A 21,789-nucleotide genomic window follows, 5' to 3' on the forward strand; every position below is an offset into this window, starting at 1 on the left:
TCGTCTCTTGCAATGACGTTTTTGGTTTCAGACTTCACACTACACGGAGAACCCATGCTGTTGTTTGTCTGGGACTGCTGAGTTAAAACCGGAGCTTCCTCACATTTGGTCTGGACTTGGTTTGATGCAGGAGGTGTCCCCGGCGCCTCCAGACATTTTGCCTCGTATACAAGTCTGTGTATCTGGAACTTCAAATCCTGCCTCTTCCTAAAGGACAGTGTCCTGAAGTCTTCCAGGAGGCTTTTAAAAAAGAGACTGTCACTGTCCTCAGGAGGAGGGCTGGGAGGGCTAGCTCTTCTACTAACAGCTTCCAAAGCTGTAAGCAGCCTCTCTTCAAAATCTGTGCCATGTGGCCTCTTCTTGTGTATGTGTATGCTTGTGTGCTCTGCCTGACCCTCAAGACTCCACTGGCTCTGGCTCGCCGGTCTTGGACTCGGGCTGTGACTGAACTGGCTCCGCTCTCTCTGGCTTGCCTCATGGTGGTGTGCTGCCTGACTGTGCCCGGTCATTGCATCTTCTCTTTCTTCTGGGGTCAAGGCCTCCCTGACCCCCCCCACCATATTACTGGAGGTTGGTCTATCTTCCAGGAAGGGGTTGAGGAAGCCCATGACCCCACTGTAGCGCCATGGCCGGGCACTGCTCGCCCCTGTGCCACTCCTCCTCCTCTCCGCTTCCTTCCTCTTCTCTCTTCTGTAGGTGTCCCTGAGTGATTTCCACCTTTTTCTGCATTCATCAGCTAGTGAAAAGACAATACAAAACACATATTCAATAAACACCTCATTACCCACACCTCAGAACAGCTTGTTTGCAAGCTATGTCTAAAATGACATAGCTGTATGTGCTACCGTACATATATAAGCCTAATGCCATACATCATTTTTCTCTCCAGCTAAGCAAAGGTTATGGGAGTTCTTGGCCACGTATGATGTGCTGGTAAAAAAATAAAAGAATTGGATAACAATACCGGTTACATGAACGTTGCTAAAGTAGCTAAAGTTTAGTATGTGTACTTCAAATGTACTGCGAAATAACTCACTGTATGATAACAACACAGACTTTACAGTATGAAATGCATGAAACTAGCCCAAATTATGTATGACCACTTCCCGTTTGACAGTACCATCCATACAAGTCAAATGTAAATAAATGGCTGTATCATGTTGGTTCTGGTTGCACATTTAATTATGTTAAGACAAACAATTAGTAACGTTAACGTCGGAAAGGCGGTATACCGACTGATTCCCATCAACCAACACTGTTTTGCATGCCATGGCTCTAAACTTAGTATGCAATTCCCTTCTGTTTTCACAAAATATATTATGCAGTTCACCTGGAACGTCAAGGATTTCAGACACCTTGGTCCATGCAAACCGGGATGTCACATAATGGGAAAACCCGCCACGACAATTATCAAACTCTTTTTTGTGCTTGGGAACTAATGTTAGATGGGAACAAAAGTTTACACGGTGGTGTTCTCTAGAATTCCCTACAGCGGAGGACTTCTAAATTCCGATTGGTTTCCGCCGAGCCGCGTCATAACTCATAACCATCAAGTTGCCCGGACTTGAAGACGCGCCGCAGACAGACGCTGGCTCACACAGAAAATGAATGACTTCCGGTCGCTTTGACGCTCTCGCCGTTCCCGGTGTGAATGCGACAAGAGAGTCAAATTTAACTTCGTCTCTCAGTTATCAAGCTCTGTGTTAACAGTACCCAGGCATGGTATTATTAGAGCACAAAAACTCTAGGTCTTCACTGTACCAAACATTCAGAACGAGCGACCTCGTAACACAGACAGAGGATTACAATACAAGATTTATTCAATATTTGACAGCGGAGTAAATATTCACACTTCACGCGGTTTATTTCTTTATGATATTCATCACAGGGTCCACACAGAAAACTGAAACACAATTTTTAATAGTTATAAAACAGTCACTTTTAAAACACATTAGAAATATGTTCGGTAGACTGAAAAACACCTGACTCCTGAAGTGCGTCATATTAAAGTAGTTTCCTAACTAACGTTTGTGCTGCCCAGGTCGTCAAGCATGCGCACAATACTCACCGGGGAGACCAACTGAGGCGCTGATACTCTGCCATGCATTGACCCTTTTTTCGGGGTTTCGGTAGTCTTGCAACGTAACATTGTAAAGTTCTGGATGATTGGACACTGTTTTGATTAATATTTCCACTATTTCGGCCATTTAGTAAGTATAAGTGACTGGTCTGAAGTTATGCTGTACCGCGTCCACTGCGCGCGACACGCATAGTTCCCGCGTCGAGTTAAAGACCAAAACGTACAAGACGGTCAACACACTTCTACTTCCGTATGTGTCTTCCACGCAGTCTGAGGGGCTAGAAACCATGAGTAACCTAACCCTGGGTTAATTTACATGATGCAAACCAAACAAGGTTCAGAGTCACGCCAATATATTTATTATAAATTCTTGTGCAGAAATAAAACTAGCATATAACAAGATTCTTTGAGCAGTGTAGCTGCAACTACAGTCAGTGTGTGTGCGTGTGCGTGTGTGAAGCATGTCAAATCTGTTCATTGTTTGCAAATCAAGCTCCTTTTAACGTGTTCATGTCTCCTAAACGCAGTCGTCGCATCTTGAAAGAACGTCTTTGTCGAATCACGAGTAATTAAGTCTGTCAGCGTGCGCGCAATAGATATAATATACGGACATGATGGACTCGCAAAATGTAAAGAATATAAAGAATTTATAAACAAGTTAAGTCGACACTCAATGTATTACCTTTACTGATTTACTTAACCCATGGTAAAAAGTAATAGTATCATGTTCGTGTTATTTAGTCTTTTTATGCAGTGGACTAACCGTAACGGAATTGCAATGAACAGCAAAAATAATATTTGGGGTTTCTTAAAAGACTCTGGGGTCTAACTGACAGAACATAACGGATAAGGAATTCCACATTTCTGAGTTCACTTGCCGAAATACTCTTTTTTTTACCACACGAGGGCGACATACCTCATTGTTTGAGGGTATTTACAGTTAAACGAGCACTTTTCACGGACTGTAGCTCTCATCCAGCCTTTAAATCGGTTGTTCTGTGTACTTCTACTGCGACATGGAATCGATAAAGACGTGGACCGTGACGTAAGAGCAAGCAGCCTTTAAACTGTATTAGTAATACTGTTACATCTATAAATGAAGTCTTAGTGGCCCCGTCCCAATTAACTGGTGGAAAGGGAGGGAATAAAATTAATGTTTTTTAACGGAGGAATCAGATAAATAATTTTGGAAACCAACTGCAGAGTATTAGACAAGCGTCCTTGCATTCTAGGAACAGGACACATGGTTACGTTTATTACAGCCCTGACTGTGTGCATGGAGTTCAACAAATATTCCATTAGCAGCAATATTGCATCCTTTTTTTTGCCATGCAACTTTGAAATCTGTTGGCTAAATATTATAATATAATCCAGATGGCAACGTCCACGACAAGTATAAAGGCTCTGAAACCAAGACCGAAACCGCGACACAAACGTCCACAGTCTCCTGTCGCGGTTCCGGAAGATGGAACAGCCATACCCCAACCCGCTACTACCGCTGCACGTGCAGCCAGTTGAGCTCTAATTACGTTATTAATGTAACAAAACTCATTTACACTGTACACAATACACATTTACACCATTTACACTATAACATGTAGAAATCACGAAATTATTATGCTTTCTAAACTTAGGGCAAGCCGTATATTTTGTGTTAAAGTTGGAGCAAACTGTATATTTTGTGTCAGGGTTGTAAGGTTCACGTATCTGGTAGAGGAGATATGGTTTGGTGCGAATTGTGAGCCAAGTGAATATAGTCTAGCGTTAACCACGTAGGCCTTCGTGCATAACTTTTTATGTTCTGATGTTCAGTCGACGAAAACGTTAGCGAACAAAGTGATACTTGACAAGATACAGTGCACCCTCTCACTACATTTCTATATGCGGAACTAAAATTAAAAATTCAGTTTCGTCTCCGATTCCATGACGGAGCCGTAATTTTGCGCCTGAATTAGCATACGTTAAACTATGCAGCCTCGCAAGTATGGCTACTACAAAACCAGAGTTTGGGGACCCTCCCATATCCTTCAGGTCTCTTGTTTGGGGACATTTCGGGTTTCCAGTTAATTGCGATTTTTGTCAATTAGTGGTCAATAAATGCATTGATTTACAATATTTATATAGCACGCCGACATGTGTATGTAGTTAAATCAGTATGTTTTTTAAGTGAAATTCGGTACGATCTATCATTAATTTCAACCTGTTCCTGTTACTCACAAAATAATTAACATCAATCGCGTAAATAGAGTAAATGATTACTAGAGTCATTTTGTGATAGTGTGGGAGAGAATTCTCAGTCTTGGCCAGATATGGCTAAGATTCTAAGCACACTGTTCACTTACTTTCAAATAAATAATCAAAGTCTTCAGAGTCTGATGCAGCATACATTTATTGCATGAACTCAATGCAGCATACAACAAACGGAGCCGGTTGTGGCAGTGGCTAAAGCAACCTTCACAAAGCACCAATTTTTAAACATATTCTAATCAATTCCATAAACTCTTCTTCTTCTTCTTCTTCTTCTTCTTCTTCTTCTTCGTCTTCCCCAACTCGCTCTTTTCAGGCATCAGAAGAGTCCGCCTCTTTTTTGGGAGCATCACTCCCGTCCCCTGTGTCAGCTCCCTCCTGTTTGGGCTCTCCTCCTGTTCCTGGGGGGGTGTCCCGATCGGCCACGTCTGGCGTACACTCGTCTGACAGATCGCAGGCAGGGTTAGAGAACGCAGACATGGGGAGCTGCATCCGCTGCATCTCCTGTTCATAGGCCCTCTGTTCCTGCTGCTGTCTCAGCTTCAAACCCCTGTACACACACACACACACTCTTTGCCCTAACCACCCTGTGATGAGTCAGGGTGGTGGGGCCCTGTTTAAAATACACATGAGACGATCGGGCCCTTAATCAGTTTTGTGTCTGAACGTTTTACACAGGCCACTAATGTACCTCAGTGACCCTGCTGATGCATGTTAGTAATGCTGTGAGGGAGTCAACCTTTTTCTCCACTGATCTTTAATGTGTGTCTCTTAGACCTCTGATGCTAAGAGGTCAATGAAGCCATGTTTTTTGGTTGTTTGTTTTTTTAAACAATTTACAATAATTTCATTATAACACGATCAGAATAGTATTGATGAGCAGTGATTCATGCTTAACTACAGCTTTATAGCACAATAAGGTTTTACAGAATACTATGAATGACACATTAACATCATTTAGTTCTTGACATAGTTTTTTAAGGTCCAAGTGTCGTAAGAATACACATCCTTAATTTACTCAGGATTCACTTGTTCAGTTTTGTCAGTCAGGCAAGAGCAATATTTTATATGAATGTTATCATCCTCTGTCCCCCAGTTGCTAGTAATGTGAGATGAGTTTTTAACTGTGGTACTTTTACGGTTGTTTTAAAGCTGAACCCTCCGGTGAGCAGCTCTTCAGAAATACTCTTAATGGCAACACTGTGTGTGCACATCCTGCCCTGGTCTTATTTAAACATAGAAACAACTCCAAACAGCTGGTAAAGCCAGTGAGTTCGACTCACCAGTCTACTGAAGCTGGGTTATTATCTCATTTGCAAGAGTAAATAATGAGGAATGAGTTGTCATACTCAGCTGGTTTATATAGTCATGAAGTTCAGACCAGAAAAGACTAGAGGGGGAAAAAGTGGGCAGAACAATGTTTATTACAAAAGAGAAAATGAAATGTTTGTTTCAAAAAATGATTGATTGAAGTATTTTGAACATTGTCTCACAGTCGTAGAGCTCTGGAGAATAAAACTTAACAGAAAACAGAAAAATCTGAAAATGTCTCAAAGTATTGACTGAAACTTTTTTCCTCCACTAGGTACCTTTACTCGTTAAATTCCACATCGTACATGATCTGCTGGATTTTGATTTTTGCAGCACACCTTTTCTGCGGCGAGAGTCTCTTCAAAGCGGGCACAAAACTCAACAGGAAAAGCTCATCTTCATCATGAGGCCTTTCTAGCAATCTCAGTTCCTCTCTCACGATTCCCTTTTTGTCTTCAGACTTAAAACCGCACAGAGCACTCATGCTGTCGTTTGTCTGCAATGCCTGTGGAGTTAAAACCGGAGCTTCCTCACATTTGGTCTGGACTTGGTTTGGTGCAGGAGGTGTACCTGGTGTCTGAGGCACTCTCGAACCAGGCGGAAGTTTAGTCACTATCGCTAGCTGGGTCACCTGTGGAACCTGCTGTACTGGAGCCAGCTGAGTTACAAACGCCAGCTGTGGCATCTCGTTCACCTTAGGACCCGTGTCTTTAACTTTAGCTCTACTTGCAGGTGATGTCTCATTCACCCCACCAAAAATGTCCTCGGTGTCCTCCGTGACTCCGGAATCACCCGCCTTCTGTTTCTCCTTGACGAAAGGCTCCAGAAACGACATGGTGTCTCTGTGTCGCCAGTAGCTGGAAGACCGTTCGCCCTTTTTTCTTTTGAGCTTCTCCAGTCGCCTCTCCCTCATGTACCTGTCCCTCAGACTCTTCCATTTTGTTTTGCACTCTACAGCTGCAGGAGAATACACATGTATTTAAACTGTCAAATAAACCATTTACATAAGTTTATCACATTAGCTGAACGCCAAAAAAATGGACAACTGTAAGAAACATTTCAGTCACTGAGATGCTATAAATTCAGTGCTAAGCCTATCTTCCCTATTTTTATTTATTATCTGGCAGAGAATTAAATCAGTTTTTTTAATTATATTTTTCTATTTATACAACAGTCATCTACTTGCGTAGGTCCTCGGATTTTTAATTTAATAGCCTATGTTGTCTGAGCCTTTCTCTCGCTCTTTCGAGTTCATAACTCTCTAATCCCGAAGATCATGTTGTCATACCTGACTACGGAGGCCATTTAAGGTTAGCACGCAGTGGAGTTTAAAAAAAAAACAGGCACGTTTCCTTCAATACATTGTATTACCTTATATAGGCCTATATATACCGTATAGATAGATAGATAGATAGATAGATAGATAGATAGATAGATAGATAGATAGATATAGTGGCAAAAGTAGTTAGTGGTTACTTGTGAAAACGAAAAGATTTCTAAATACTTTGCCTCGCGCAACCACACGTGTTACGTTTTTACGCGTCACGAATGCGAGTCAAATTTAACTTTGCTCGAATCTTCTCTCGTGCGTCAAGTTCTGTGTTAACATTAGCTGACATGGAATCATTAGAGCACAAAACTACTAGGTATTCATAGTACCGAACATTCAGAACCAGCGTCCTCGTAACACAGACAGGAGGATTAAAATACATCATTTGACTGCGGCGTAAATGTTCACACTTCACACGGTTTATTTCTTTATGGTTTTCATCACAGGGTCCACACAGAAAACTGAAACACAATTCTTGATAGTTGTAAAATAGCCAATTTTACAGCACATTACGAATACGTTCGATAGACCGAAAAACACCTGACTCCTGAAGTGCGTCATATTAAAGTAGTTTCCTAACTAACGTTTGTGCTGCCCAGGTCGTCAAGCATGCGCACAATACTCACCGGGGAGACCAACTGAGGCGCTGATACTCTGCCATGCATTGACCCTTTTTTCGGGGTTTCGGTAGTCTTGCAACGTAACATTGTAAAGTTCTGGATGATTGGACACTGTTTTGATTAATATTTCCACTATTTCGGCCATTTAGTAAGTATAAGTTACTGGTCTGAAGTTATGCTGTACCGCGTCCACTGCGCGCGACACGCGTAGTTCCCGCGTCGAGTTAAAGACCAAAACGTACAAGACGTTCAACACACTTCTACTTCCGTACCAGTCTTCCGCGCAGTCTGACGGGCTAGAAACCATGAATAACCCTGTGTTAGTTTACATTATGCAAACCGAGCAAGGTTCAGAGTCACACAAAAACATTTACTATGACTCTTGTGCAGAAATAAAACTAGCATATTTCAATTCCGATTCTTTGAGTGGTGTAGCTGCAAATACGGTCTGCGCGTGCGCATATCGGGCATGCCAACGCTCCATTCAACGTGGTCGTGTCTTCTAAACGCAGTCGTCGCATCTTGAAAGAGCGTCTTTGTCGAACCGCGCGTAATTACGTCTGTCAACGTGCGCGCGATAGATATAACATACGGACATGATGGACACGCAACACGTTACTATATAAAGAGTGAGGTCACGGCGGCAATCTGGTTAAAAACAATTTATAAACAAGTTAAGTCGACACCCAGTTTATTACCTGTACTGATTTACTTAACCCACAGTAAAAAGTAATAGGAGCATGTTTATATTATTTAGTATTTTTATGCAATGGACTAACCGTAAAAATTACAATGAACAGGTAAAATAACATTTGAGGCTTCCTAAAAGACTCGGGTCTTATTGACTAAACATAACGGATAAGTAATTTCTGAGTTCATTTCTGAGTTCACTTGCCGAAAAACTCTTTTTTTTACCACACGAGGGCGACATACCTCATTGTTTGAGGGTATTTACAGTTTAACGAGCACCTTTCATGGACCTTAACTCTCATCCAGCCTTTAAATCGGTTGTTCTGTGTACTTCTACTGCGACATGGAATCGATAAAGACGTGGACCGTGACGTAAGAGCGAGCGGCATTTAAACTGTATTGATAATACTGATACATCTATAAAGAAGTATTAGTGGCCACTGTCCTAAGCAATTAACTGGTGAAAAGGGAGGGAACAAAATTAATGTTTTTTAACGGGGGAATCAGATAAATAATTTTGGAAACCAATTGCAGAGTATTAGACAAGCATCCCTGCATTCGAGGAACAGGACACATGGTTACGTTTATTACAGTCCTGACTGTTCACAAATGTTCCATTAGCAGCAATTTCATTGCAATCCTTTTTTTCTGTTTGCCATGCAACTCTTAAATTTCAAATCTGTAGGCTAAATATTATAATATAATCCAGATGGTAATGTCCATGCACTGTCTTGCTGACAGCAATCTCAAGCCAGGCCTTAATAGCAGTATCCCACTGCACAGACACCTGCGTGGACTGAAGAACAGACACTGTAAAACAGATTCAGTGATGTTGTGTGATTGAACAGAGTAGCACAATTCCATTGAACTAGAATACAAAAGCACTGTACCCTCCCCACTAGACCAAATCTGAGCCAGTTCAGTCAGCTGTTTACGCTTAACCTCTACTGGAGGATCTCTCAAGTCACAGGAATTCAAATAAAGCACCAAACGCTGCATCTTCCAAATGCTGACGAGAGGGGAAGGGGTGCGGCATCATAAACGTTTCTTTTTCTTCTCCTTTTTTTCCCCCAACTCGCTCTTTTCAGGCACCAGAAGAGTCCGCCTCTTTTTTGGGAGCATCACTCCCGTCCCCTGTGTCAGCTCCCTCCTGTTTGGGCTCTCCTCCTGTTCCCGGGGGGGTGTCCCGATCGGCCACGTCCGGCGTACACTCATCTGACAGATCGCAGGCAGGGTTAGAGAACGCAGACATGGGGAGCTGCATCCGCTGCATCTCCTGTTCATAGGCCCTCTGTTCCTGCTGCTGTCTCAGCTTCAAACCCCTGTACACACACACACACACACACACACACACATACATACACAGACACACACACACACACACACACATTTATATACATGTACACACACACACGCATGCACACACTCAGGTAGTCCATCAGGAAAACCAATAAAAATCGCTTCTTATACACATTAGCTCTTCCAAAATCCAAGGGTTTTGTAAAATCATTTTAAAACTAGATCACTGTCCGTGGCACTGGACAGTGGGAAAAACAGGTTCCTTTACGGTGAAATAAATCCAGTTAATTAAATAAAACTTCTTATAACACTGAATAGCATTTCCTCCTAAATCCTTCAATGTTCCCACAGAATATCATGTTTAAGCAACAAGGAAAATATTTGTAAATATGAGAAATACATATGAACTGTAGTGCATCAGCTGAGAAAGAGCAGTATAATCCAGTCTACATTCCACATGCAAATTCACACAAGATTCCTTAGTCCTTCTGCTGGGAATCAGGCCTATTATCCGAACATTCGTAACAATGTAACACTGTAGCATTCTTAACATTTCAGTGACACAGCAACTGTCTGCAAAGTTTGAATATTACATCATGTTTACAAAGACTCCCTGCCATTTTAGATCTGTGTAACATAAAACGGAAAAGTACTGCAATGGAGGACAGAAAAAAGGAATGCGTCTATAATTATTTTAATCCCACATAAATCCACTGACAGGGGTCTACACCACTATGTTGCTATGCTGAAATATTCCGTCAATCCTCTCATGACTGTGTCAGCTGATCTGAAAACTGCCAAATGTGACCTCTGTCAGAGTCAACTGTAGCCACAACAATGGGCTCCTCCACCACAAGTCAAAAAACAAGTCTCCGGTTTGTTAGCCTCCACTGATAAACACCCATCAGCTCTACTGTTCTGAGGTTCATCTGGACCTGAGCTCAAATTCAGTCCTCAAGACAGCAAAGGCCATGCTGTTCAAATATGGTATTTGGGTGAATGTATTTTTAACCATGAGGGCAGAGATTCAGGGTAATGCCAGAGAGACATGTTTGGGTGGGCGTGTGAAATATATACACAAGTACAGCTCTGTCACTGGACTATAACACATACACACAAACACACACATCAGCCACTGACGCCCACCACTGCTGCATCACAGTGACAAACAACATATAACAACACAAGCCACAGTAGGCAGAGTGTGGAATACTCAATAGTAAGAAACCAGGGGGGTGTTTCAAAAAGCGGGTTTAGTGAAAACTCAAAGTTAGTCAAGTCAGAGTAAGAAGTAAACCTTCTAGAAGAAGAGAGCTATGGCTTCATTCTCCTAGCAAAACAAAGTCATAGGACTCCTCTATTAGGAGGTTTACTACTTGCTCTGAGTTAACTAACTCAGAGTTTTCACGAGACCTGCTTTCTGGAATACCCCCCAGGAGTAGATTAAAGTGTAAATTGTACATGTCAAGCATTATGCAGAGACAGATCCTCTGGACTCCCCTTCACAAAGCCGAATCATGTCTTACATACAACACATATACATAAAACGCCTCATATAAAAACAAATATACACGCCATCAGTGCTCTGATAACAGAGCTGGGTTCCAGGTTATAAGCTGTTTAGTCAGTAGAGAGTGTAAATGTCACAGATGTCAGTGTCGTAGAAAAACAGAAGCAGTTTTGAAATTTACTGTTAAACTGTACGATGTGAAACCCTCCGTTAAAACAGAGGGACTCAGTCGCATGGTAACCTCCATGTTAATATCACACCATTCTGGACACTGGATTTTTCACAGACCTTTTGTAGAAGTAGCCGACCGTTATTCCCGATCCAAGAAATACAATGATGGCCATTAGGAGGATCCCAAGAACATAACCTATGAACACACACACACACACACACACATCATAACATACACACAGCTGCTGAATATAATAACACAACCATCACGACCAGAAAACACACATTTAGAGACTGAATAACTTACTATTCTTTGTCCTGACCACACTGTAACAGTAACACACAATGTCGTGTCCATGGTATTTAATTCCCATAAAGCAAAGTGCTGTTGCCCTTAATCAGTTTTGTGTCTGAACGTTTTACACAGGCCACTAATGTACCTCAGTGACCCTGCTGATGCATGTTAGTAATGCTGTGAGGGAGTCAACCTTTTTCTCCACTCATCTTTAATGTGTGTCTCTTAGACCTCTGATGCTAAGAGGTCAATGAAGCCATGTTTTTTGGTTGTTTGTTTTTTCAAACAATTTACAATAATTTCATTATAACACGATCAGAATAGTATTGATGAGCAGTGATTCATGCTTAACTACAGCTTTATAGCACAGTTAGGTTTTATAGTACACTATGAATGAAATATAATGTGTTATAAGTTTATTTGTAATACATTTATTAGGCGTCACATAGAATCTGATGTAGGGACATGGCTGTGATAACAAATGTCTCTACATTCCTGTCAAAATCATCTGCCCTGGGCATGAATAAGAAAATACTGAAGCGCTTAAAGGTCAACTGCGCAATCCGTGTAGAAATGTTACAATGCCTGCATTCCCTGTTTCTGCAAAGCTATGTGAAGGACAGAGATTGAGAAGTTAGTGAAAGGAAAGACTTTTCCGGAAGGTTTTTACCCAGAGCTCCAAGGTCTTTTTTCTTCTTGGGTCGGACGTGGACGTGTCTGCTGATGCCCGAGTCAGGTTTCACTGCGACAGTTTCACCCTGGACGGGAAGGGTATCGACCGGCTCTGTCTGGGTGTCTCTGGACCACCCCTCTGTTACAGTGCCTGGGAAAGGGACCTGGTCTAGAAAAACACACAGTCCACAATCCACACCACACAGAAATACACACACCCACACACACACATACATATGGAGGCACACAGAGTAGAGTAAAATAAGCATTTGACAATGTTAAAATGCTTTTCATGATTAATACAAAAGCTCTCCCATTTTCGTTGGTCACAGTTTTGTGCTTTTAAAGGAGACGATTCCCTTCATTTTAACATTTGCCTTCTTTTAATAAATCAAGATTCCTCTGAGGCATCATTTCACATGGGCAATATTTCCTAAAGTTTGTGTGTGTGTGTGTCTGTAACATTGAGCAGGGACATCAATGAAAGATTTTCATAAGCTGAGACCTGCATTACATCCTGTCTTAAAGACCGTAACATTAAATAATAGCTTCACCCTGCCACCTATGAGAGGGAACTGGAGCAGGACCGCCTCAGAGAAAGACCTTATCACAGCATAAAAAGGTAGTAGTCTGTTTTAACTATTTGACATCTTAAAAACACTGGAATTTCTGTGTCAACCACTGTATATTGGTCTGATCACATCTAAGATCATAAGGAGAATGTGTATTTGTAAAGAAAACAACTTTATAAAAGAAAGTATTTACCAAATGCCTGGGTAACTTTTACACTAATGCCACTCACAAATGAATGCGAGCTTGCTAGTGAAAACATCTCAGAAATATAGTTTACAAAGTACAGTTTGTCTGTTTCTTTTTTGTTGTTGTTTGTTTTGTTTTGTTTTGATTTCTTATAAAAAAAATTAAAAAAGCCTGACCTAGTTTCATAAAACTATGATGCAAAGCCAGGTTTTTGCAAAGTGATGTCTCGTTTCTTAGATCTAAGGCTGTTGTCCTGTTGTCTGTCAGTGTACCTTGGCAGGGATCAATGCCACAGTCTTGTCTTTCAATGTCCCCTCCCCCGGCGTCCACGTAGCACCACGGCCTCACCGACCCATCAAGACTGCGACAGTAGTTGTGGTCCCAGAGCCCTGCAGGGGGAAAAAAATAATAACCACAACGATGTATTTCACACTGCTGCTACAAATATGCACTCTGCACACAACAGTTTTCCACTGACAAACTCTTCCATGTAATTTAGGCAAATTTGAGGGGCTCTCTCTCCCTCTCTCTCTCTCTCCCTCTGTGTGTGTGTGTGTGTGTGTGTGTTGTCAGTAGATATGAGAGTGTTTTTAGTAGTGTTGGAGTCATAGGGACACAGAACCGTAAAGAATAAAAAATATGGAATATAGTATTCCTCGGCTCGATCTCTCCAATTTACTTTTATCGATATTGAACTTTAAATGAAATGCATCAACACGATCAACACTCTGAGTGGAAGGAAAGGAACATCGGAAGGAAAGGAACAGGGAAATCCTGAATGGTACTGTCATATATGTGACATAGGCTGTGGGTGAACACCCCCGAAGTCTTTCGTTAACGCTTTCTCTTCAAGCTCGCGCCTATCACTTATGCAAGTGTTAACAAACGCGTTGCCAGTTTTTTCACGGACAATATAACAATTCACATTTAAATATCAGTTACCGGGAGAGTTTTCGGTGAACTGCTGAGAGTAACACATAACTGGAAACTACTTAGCGGAGATAACATCCCAGTTAGCCTTCAAGGTCCACAAAACATGCGTTTGCATTTGGCAGTGTACAGTGAAACGGCCATCCTTTCTGTGCTTCACATCTGGCTGGCAAATTCTCAAGTTTCATGCCCAAGTCCACCGCTCGTACTAGATGAAGGTTGACTATGGAGGGTTCTGAATAGACCACGTTGGGTTGTAACGTTCCCTTATGTGTGTGTGAACAATTTGAGATTTGATACCCGCCCGCAGGGCTGTTAGTAACAGATCGACAGGAAAAGGTTAGACTTAAAGTAGAATAGGTCTTAAATTTACCTGCATCGCTGCCAAGGTCAGTGGTCAAGTTGTGGTCCCTATGTAAATTTAGCCAGTTTAGGCATCGCTCCCCTGTTGAACTGGTCATTTGCTTTCCGTAATACTGCGTTCCGTTCGTCTGAGAGCAATCTAGACCGACGAAACGAAGAAAAATAAAGAGGATGACAATTAAACTGCAACATCACGCATGTCGCCACTGTCAGTAAACAGAGTGTATCTCTCACCATGCATAGTCAACATAAACCCGTGGAAGCAACCCGTTTAAACCAGCCTCTGGGCTCCAGGTTTTTATTACTCTGTATACTTTCTAAAATTATTCGACGACTGCAGCTGAATGTAGCCATCACAGATTGTAGTAATTCATTTTTAGTGCGTTGGATGACAAACAAGTTTGACAAGAGATCAGTAAGCAAAAAAGAAACGCAAATCCTTACCCCGAAAGACCGATGCACTACTAACGAACGCAACAGTAAACAACAGATGTCCTGGTAACATGTTTTGAACTGGTAACGCCAATGTCCAGGCATGCATCTGTGCGAGATTTCCGTTAAGGTGCCAACTTTAGACGCTCTGCAGAGACGGTCATAGATCTGCGTAGTCACCGCGGGCTGACCTGCCTTAGTAAACAATCTTCCCGGGGGACCAGTTAGGACCAGTTAACTCCTAAGATTAAAAGTAAATTTGTCCTGTCCTCAAGGTCCTGAAGACATTGTGGATTACGTTATACAGCACCTCACACCACATTGAAAATAGGTTAGTTGAGTTTATTTAAAAAAAAAAGAAAAGAAAAGAAAAGAAAAGAAAAGAAAAGAAAAGAAAAGAAGAGAAAAGAAAAAAATTGCGAGAGAAGTTGGTAGGCTGATTTTCTATGGAAGCTGGTAGGATGGGAATTTACTGTTCTTTTTGTTAAGATGGCAAGACAAAACATAGCAAAGTTTCCTGCAATCTCAGAGGAATTTGATATTAACCCAAACTGCAAGAACATTGCATGTCTGAGAAGATAAATGGCAGAAGAGATCCTTCTTGCATCAGGTAATTTCCAGACTTTACTTCACAAGTACTTTACTTTCCAAATGCCAGCAGGTTTTTAAATTTATTACAAACATAACACTATTTGTGTTGAAATGAATCATTGGTCATTTACACACAATATCTGTGCACCAATATTAGTAGCTGTAATTTTTTTGAAAATTATTTTCAGAGTCTAAGGAGGACTTCTGCTCCCACTGTGGATTGAGGGTACCACTATCATTACAAATCGGATCAAGAAACATTCTTTGGGTAAGTATCACAACTGCAGAATGAATTACTTCAGTTTAACCAGAAACACAAGAGTTAAGAGTGTCTACTTCTTATGTTTCCTTGTACAGATCCAGTGTGAAAAGTGCCAGAGATGGATTCATGCTTCTTGCCTGGGACTAACAGCGGACAGGTTTCCAGACAAACGATACGATATATACGATGATTGCAACCGCCATTTTTAAAGATCCGTACGAAATATAAAGTCTTGGACCGTATTACATTTAGTTTTTGATATCGTGTCTTAAAATGTCTGGAATTGTAGGAGGGGAGACGTGGTTTTTATGTTTTATTTTACCGGTATTTTATATCTCCCAACAATGACCATTTCTGCAACGTCCATTGTATATTTTCACATTGAAGAGGTAGCGTACATTCCGCTTCGGTAGGTGCTTGTGTGTCCCCTTGTGTGGCTGTGATCCGAATTGTAACCTAAAATAAGAATGTGTTTATCCAGCTTACGATTTGAGGGCTGCGGCGGGGAAAAAGGAAAAAAAAAAAACAAAACACGATGCTACGAGCAAGCAAAGCGCTATGCTAGCACCCGAAAACTACTATGTCCACCGAGTCATTCACTGCTATTGCGGTGGTAAATGCATAAATGCAGGGGGACATTTTTTTCCATCGGACAGGTACTGTCGCCATACAGTTTTATTTTCGTTAATGAGAAGGCAGTTATATGTCTAATGTGCACTCAATATTTCTGTCATTCAAATTCAATAAAACTGGTTAATTGTGTATACTGTAGTCTTGTTTGTCGATTTCTTTTGCCGCAGTAATGACATTTTTTCCCTTTTGGAGGTATTTAAAAGGTCTTAAAAGTCATTAAATTTGTACTTCAAAATGTGCAGCTATCCTGGTTAGTCGTAAACAACAGCTCTTAGCTGCTATACCGTCGGCCGGCTTACGTCACTTCAGCGTTCCTACTGGTGGTGCGAAAGCAAACAGAAAAAAGGCCCTAGAACGAATGTAGTTCTAGGGGAAGCTCCACAGGGGGTAGTTCCTATCGAATTAGACCCTAGAACTGTGCGGTCCGAAAGCGCCTAAAGATGCCACATGGTGTTCTACATTATGCTCCTTTTGAGAACAAACCAAATATTGATAAAAAAAAAATGTAAATAATTTGTAGATAGTTTATATTTACAATAGACATATGATGTATAAGTTACTGTTGTTGTATTTAAATGTTCTGAAAACAACTGATGGAGGGATTTTAGTGCAACAGTATGACAGGCCTATATGAACAGGTACTTTAAAGACATTCACCAACAGCCAAATGCGAACATGAGCCTCAAGTTCCATATTAAAGTGTGTTTTAAAAATAGATCATTCCATGGTCTGAAGATTTCTACTGACTTTAACTGAACTTATGTAGCAGGCTACCTTACTTAAAGTACATCAGACATACTGAGACACGACTAAAACCTTTCAGCAATGTCTTTGCTGTAGGTTGCATGGTCCACTGGGGAATTACTACACCCTTCAGAATGTGAAAAAGGCCAGGTTTGTTTTAAGTGACTAGTTCATGAATTCACCCATCTCAGTGATTGGTTGATGCAAGCAAGTAAGACATGCTTGGCTTGGTAACTGGAAACTGGAAAACCTTGCTGGCATCCAGCTAATAAGTACGAAGGACTAAACCCCTCGGCAAAGAAGTGATGAGAAAGGAAATGAGAAAGGACGCTTAGCTATGCCAAAGCATGTGATGTTTTTATCCCCCGTTTAAATTTCCTACCAAAAACGGAATATGCCACATGTCAATTATTAAGACAATCTCCCCCCACCATTCCTGTTCTAACTTAATTATATTTTTATTCAAAAATATTATTTTATACTCCACAAATGGGAACTACTACAGTCTTCATAAAAAGAAAAGGTCATATAGTTGATTTTTAATTAATCTTTTTCAGAAATAATTTACTCTTGTTTTCATATAAGTTGACAAAAATCTCACCTGTTTTGTATGATTGCTTACACACTTGTTGCAGAATTTCGCTCATTGTGTCAAAACTCTACACACAAGCCAAATAAGACACAACACTTGGAGATAAACATCTCACTTCTATGTCAAAATGAAACTCTGCAATCAAAACCTAACAATCCTTTTTCAAAATGGCATTTTTGCGGCAAAATGATACACGCATGCACCATTTGAATTACTCTTTGAAAGCAGCAACAACACACTGGTGTACTTTATACAAAACAATTCTGTCTTAAGTATTTCGTATACCTTTTTAATTTTCTCATACAGGCTCATGTGAAAGATTGTTCCAGTACAGTACATCTACTCTCATTTCAGTGAACACACAAAAAAGAAAACCCTCAGAAGAAAAGTATGTACAGTTTTTTTTCCGCCATTGTAGGTTTTTACAACAATAAGAAAATACAAAGAGAAATAGAATTGCAGTACAGTAATCAATACAATATGTTACGCTAAACTCAAAAATCATTACAGTAAAATTACAGTGCAATGGTAAACAAAAATTAGTATTGTAAGGAATTGTAAGGGATGAGGTGGATGGTTTATGGATCCCGTCCTCTGTCAGGGTCTGGCCACATCACCTCATTCACATCACAAGCAATGTCATCCCTGGCTGGGCAACAGGGAAAATATCGCCTTGTGTGCCGTATCCTACCCTGGACTGACCCCACCTCAATGTCTCCACATGCCTCTTCCATTGCTTGCAGAAGAGGCAGGCGGGCATGTGATTGGTGGTCATACACTTTCCAAAGCCAAGCCAAAAAGAATTCTTTCGTAGGACTGAGAAATGGGGAGTAGTGGGGCAAGTATACAACTGTGAAGTTATTGTTGTTGGTGAACCAGTCTCGGACCAGAGCAGCCTGGTGGAAACTAACATTATCCCAGATCACAACAAACCTGTGCTGCTCTGGTCTGTCCAGTACAAGTATGTAGTACATCCAGAAATGTGATTATGTGTGCTGTGTTGTGGCGAACTAGGGTGGCATGGTGATGGAGAACACCTTGCAGACTCTTTGTAGGAGCCCTCACAGACACCCCACCCCCACCAAAATCTTACCTGAGGTCTATTTGTAGTGCTAAAGCTCAGACTGATTGGTGTTCAATCACTGTACAAGTGTTTTCATACATATGTTTGGGTGTTGCCAATTTCAGCTATGTTTTGCATTTCTGATAGAAGTGTTTTCCCAATGATTGCAAGAGGTTCATTCATGAACAATGTGTCTAATGTAAGAAACAGTGTGTAGTGTTTTGCAAACAGTGTGTTACAGAATTGCAAACAGAGCGCAAAGCAGAAAATGTGTTTGTAGTTTTGGTGCCTTTGTTTACGACATGGTTGCAAAAGTTTTGGTGCTTCTGTCTAGGCATTCACTTCCCGTGTGTAAGCAATTATAAAAAACTGTAATAAGCACTATCTCCAATCAAAAAAGCAAAACTGAAATTCAATGAAAGGGGTACCGTGTTGGAAATGATTTATGTGTTTATTTACATATAGAGAGGGGGAGTGAGATTCGATCTCAAGTGATCACTCGAGACACGGATTGTAAAGCCAGGTATAAACGGACGTACTTAGAGCTGTCCGCTTGTGATCGGATGCATATACAGCTAGGAAGCGAGATCCAGTCGCAAGTGGTCACTCGAGACACATGTGGAGACGGATTCTACACTGAAAAAAAATGTTACATTTACTTAATTTAATAGTGGAAAGTTTTTCTACGAAAATAAATCATGTTCATTCAAAGTTACGTAATTTCGTTGATGTAACAAAATTAAGACAGATTAAATAAACGTAATTTACTGTGGCAACTTCGCTTTAATGTGATCAAGTGAGATGAACTCGATTTATTTGAGTAAGTAGTTACTACAGCTGTCAGTGATCCAGTTTGAATATGTGGAATCTAGCATTAACTCATCAATGCTAAGCTGAAGGCTCAACTGAAACCATTTACAGACGACTTGGTCATGATAACCAGTGTTTGCAGCAGTCATTCATTTTCAAAGACACTTGTTCTAGTTACGGTTGTGGGGGGCACTGGAGCTGTGCTGGAGCTGGCTGGGAATCAGAGCTGATCGGGACCTTCTTCTCCTTGCAGTGAGGCGGCAGCGCTACCCACTGCGCCACCATGCAGCCAGCCGAAAACTTGTATTTTCAAAAATCACGGAATAAATGGACACACGTTTGAAAAGTTTCCACACAGCGGAATGAGGTACATCACACACATAAGTGGCACAAGTGCACAATAAGGCATACGTAGCTCATTCAATAAATTTGTACATATAAACCTAATGACAGATTCTTTATCATTTAAACTGAAAACCACCTGAAAAACCACAACAAACCTGGTGTTATAGGCATGAACTAACAAGTAAAAACTTAGTCTCAGCTGCATCAGCTGTAAGCTGCCATACCGGAACGAACTCTTACCGTTTCTTTCCAGTGTTTTTCACACAGTTGCTGCACCTGCAGTTTCCCAAAGGTAGGGCCCTCCATTAGACTTGGATAAACACAATTCATTCTTGTGCACTTTGCATGACTGGTTTTAGTTTGCTGAACTATTGGCTTATTTATGCTCTTTCGACTATAACATTTCAAGTAATACATGGAAATTCACGAATTCAAGTTATTTCAACTTGATTTATTTGCTTTAAATATACAAACATCAGTTTTCTGGGGGGTTTTTAGTGTAAAGACAGATGTAAACGGACGTACTTTAGAGCTGCCCGCTTGTGCTCGGATCACCAAAATCGGATCTGATGTGTAAACAGGACCACTGTGATGGGGAACTACTACAGCAATCAGAACGAGAAAAAGTCTTTGAGTTGATTTTTAGTGAATATTTTTCTGAAAGAAATCCCTCTTAGTTCCATGTAATGTAACTTTTCAGCAAATTCTCACCCGTAGTAATTGGCATGCTCTAATGTGGAGCTACTACAGCCATCAGAATGAGAAAGGTCATTTTATGACTTTTTTAGTGAATATTTCTCTAAAAAAGTTTCTAAAACAGAGAGTTTCTTCTAAATGTGCGTTGTGGGAGGTCAGTTAGGCCTACTTCGTTTTGGAATTACTAGAACGTTGAAGAGGTAGGTGATTTTATTCATTTTCAATGAATATTGTGAACAGTGAAGCTGTGGTCGGATAAAAATCGATAGCGACAACAAATAATGTTTTCTTTTGACACATCATACTATAGTGCTCTTTCCGTGCCCACTATCATGTAATTAAGCTGCAGCGCTTTGTCGTGTCCAAATGTATGGAAAGTTAAAAATCGAATATCCAGCGAATATCAGACGTCAATCCAACTGTACCGCGGTCGTCAGACAAGTCCCAGGCAGCAGAGACCTCCTGAACGGCAAGCGCTGCACATTAACAGTACGTTAACCAGGTGTGCTACAGGGGAGCAGCTTTGTTTTCCTACAATAGTAATACTTGTGAGCGCAAATTAATTTTCCCCCGAATTTGTGTGTGAGCTTTAGGGAGGTCCGTTAAATATGTCATGTGATAAAATGTGCAGTGATGCTGCAAACAGGATTGTGAGACAAGGAAGGTAAATGCAAAGGATATCTGTGTCGGTCTGCTATAGTAGGCGAGAGTCTTGTTTGCGTCAGATTGTGATTGACAGGTTTACCTTTGTGACCACACAAAGACCTGTGATAGGATAACAAGTTTTGTGGGTTAGGCATTCTAAACCATGTGTACATCCTAAATGAAGCGACTGACTCTACATTAGAAAGGGCTTTCAGAAATACTACATCAGGAACAAAGTAAGTAAATCTTCCTAAAAACTGCGGGCATTTAGAAAACTAAATGTCTTCTGTTTCAAGGTGTGAATAAAAGGCTACATCATATTTTATTTTATTTTACTTTATTCTTTTTACACCCCCAAACATATTCCTCCTTTATTATTATTATGACTTTAACAACATCTCTATAAAACTGCCCCCCTCCCCAAAAAAAAGAAAGGAAAAAACTCTGAGAAGAAAATAGTCATCTGGTTATCCAACCAATGAAAATAATGCCTCAGCATTGAGGAGAATCAAAATAAAAACGCATTGAAACTTTAAAACCTGAGTTCCTCTTTTTTACTGTTGATGTGGACTTTAAACAGACATAACATGGCGCTGCTCCAATGGTCAATGATCATGGTCTTGACCATCAGTCACACTGTAGTAAGTCTAGTGGTGGATATCATTGGTCTTGGGGTTGGTCCAGCACTATTTTGCACTG

At 40.9% G+C, this 21,789-nt stretch overlaps 2 protein-coding genes across 2 annotated transcripts; both read right to left on the bottom strand.

The window, feature by feature from the left end:
- Positions 1 to 4,639: 4,639 nt before the first annotated feature.
- Positions 4,640 to 7,733, bottom strand: LOC115821461 (uncharacterized). The gene is made up of 3 exons (XM_030785287.1): positions 7,595 to 7,733; positions 5,923 to 6,595; positions 4,640 to 4,877 (listed from the first exon to the last, which is right to left on the bottom strand). Exons 1-3 carry the CDS (start codon positions 7,731 to 7,733, stop codon positions 4,640 to 4,642), a joined length of 1,050 nt encoding a protein of 349 aa, XP_030641147.1.
- Positions 7,734 to 9,362: 1,629 nt separating this feature from the next.
- Positions 9,363 to 14,518, bottom strand: LOC115821462 (phosphoinositide-3-kinase-interacting protein 1-like). Its single transcript, XM_030785288.1, has 6 exons — positions 14,512 to 14,518; positions 14,288 to 14,416; positions 13,257 to 13,373; positions 12,224 to 12,394; positions 11,376 to 11,454; positions 9,363 to 9,600 (listed from the first exon to the last, which is right to left on the bottom strand). The coding sequence occupies exons 1-6, from the start codon at positions 14,516 to 14,518 to the stop codon at positions 9,363 to 9,365; spliced, it is 741 nt and encodes a 246-aa protein (XP_030641148.1).
- Between the last annotated feature and the right edge of the window lie 7,271 nt (positions 14,519 to 21,789).

The sequence above is a fragment of the Chanos chanos genome, chromosome 9, assembly GCF_902362185.1.
Source record: "Chanos chanos chromosome 9, fChaCha1.1, whole genome shotgun sequence".
NCBI classification, from domain to species: Eukaryota; Metazoa; Chordata; class Actinopteri; order Gonorynchiformes; family Chanidae; genus Chanos; species Chanos chanos.